At 59.3% G+C, this 1,616-nt stretch overlaps 1 protein-coding gene across 1 annotated transcript; it reads right to left on the reverse strand.

Moving 5' to 3' along the window:
- Window positions 1–668: 668 nt before the first annotated feature.
- LOC102034601 (helix-loop-helix protein 1) lies at window positions 669–1,616 on the reverse strand (the record flags this gene model as incomplete). The annotated part of the gene is made up of 1 exon (XM_031065339.1): window positions 669–1,616. A coding segment is annotated over one exon (216 nt), but the record flags the coding sequence as incomplete, so codon positions are not given.

A 1,616-nucleotide genomic window follows, 5' to 3' on the forward strand; every position in this document is an offset into this window, starting at 1 on the left:
AGGGGGCGCTGCTGCCCCGGCGGCGGTTGGGGACATTGGGGACATTGGGGACACTGGGGACAATCCCGGGGGGACATTGGGGGCACCCTCGGGGATATTTGGGACACTGGGGACACCCCAGGGGACACTGGGGACACCCAGGAGCAGTTCCCTGATTTTTAACCCAAACCCAGGTGGATTTTGCCAAGGAATGGGATTTTTCCAGAGGGACGGAGAGGACAGGAGGGGCTGGAAATAGGGGAAAAATGGGAATAAGGGAAAAAATGGGAATGGGGGCGAAATGGGAATGGGGGGAAAGGGAATAGGGAAAAGAATGGGAATGGGGGGGAAGGGAATAGGGAAAAGAATGGGAATGGGGGGGAAATGGGAATAAGGGAAAATGGGAATAATAGAAAGATGGGAATGGGGGGAAAATGGGAATTGTGCCGGGAAAGGCTTGGAGAGGCCAGGACAAAGGGCCGGAATTCCCAATCTGTCGGGCCGGAATCTCAATGAGAGCCGAGAGTTCCCATTGTGAGGGGGACAATGGGGCCAGATGGGGCCGGGGCCCCAAAGGGGTTTGGGATCTGCCAGGATGGGAAAACCGACCCTAAAGGGGATTGGGAATGGGGAAAACAGACCCCAAAGGGATTGGGAATGGGGGCAGGGCCTTTTCCTTTTCCGGGTCTGGGGAGAAAAGGGGGAGCCAGCCCTGGGAATTCCTGCTCCAGTTCTCTGGGAATTCCTGCTCCAACCTTTTGGGATTTGCTGTCCCAGCTCTCTGGGATTTGTGGCTCCCCCCCCCCAATTGCTGCTCCAGTTCCTCAGGAATTGCAGCTCCAAACCCCTGGGAATTGTGGCTCCACCCTCTGGGATTTGCTCTTCCAAATTTTAGGGTTTTGCTGCTCGAACCTTTCGGGATTTGCTGCTCCATCCTTTTGGGATTTGCAGTCCCAAATCTCCGGGATTGGCTCCTCCATCCCTCCGGAACTGCCGCTCCAGTTCCTCTGGAATTGCTGCTCCGAAGCCCCAGGAGCAGGGCAGGGCGGGGGGGATCAGGGTGGGCACACGGATGGACAGACGGACACAGGGACGGACACACGGACAGGTCACATGGATGGACACAGGGACAGTCGGATGCCCAGGACGTGGTTCAAGTAAGAGATGTAGCAGATGGCCAGATGGACACAGGGATGGACAGACGGACACCTCAGACACCCAGGACGTGATTGGCCGAGCGCAGGATCTCGATCTTGGGCAGTTTCTTGTTGGGAGGCAGCGGGGATGGAAACATGGATGGACAGACGGACAGGTCAGACGTCCAGGACGTGGTTCAGGCAGGAGATGTAGCAGATGGCCAGGCGCAGGATCTCGATCCTGGCTGGGGCAGCGTGGGCAGCAGGGACGGACAGACGGACAGGTCAGACGTCCAGGACGTGGTTCAGGTAGGAGATGTAGCAGATGGCCAGGCGCAGGATCTCGATCTTGGACAGTTTCTTGTCGGGGGGCAGCGTGGGCAGCAGGCGCCGCAGCTCCGCGAAGGCCACGTTGAACGCCTCGACGCGGATGCGCTCCCGCGTGGCGTGCGCCGTGCGGTACTTGGCCGTGGCCCGGCGCCGGCGCCGCCGCTCCTCGCG

Source organism: Geospiza fortis, unplaced genomic scaffold, assembly GCF_000277835.1.
Source record: "Geospiza fortis unplaced genomic scaffold, GeoFor_1.0 scaffold735, whole genome shotgun sequence".
NCBI classification, from domain to species: domain Eukaryota; kingdom Metazoa; phylum Chordata; class Aves; order Passeriformes; family Thraupidae; genus Geospiza; species Geospiza fortis.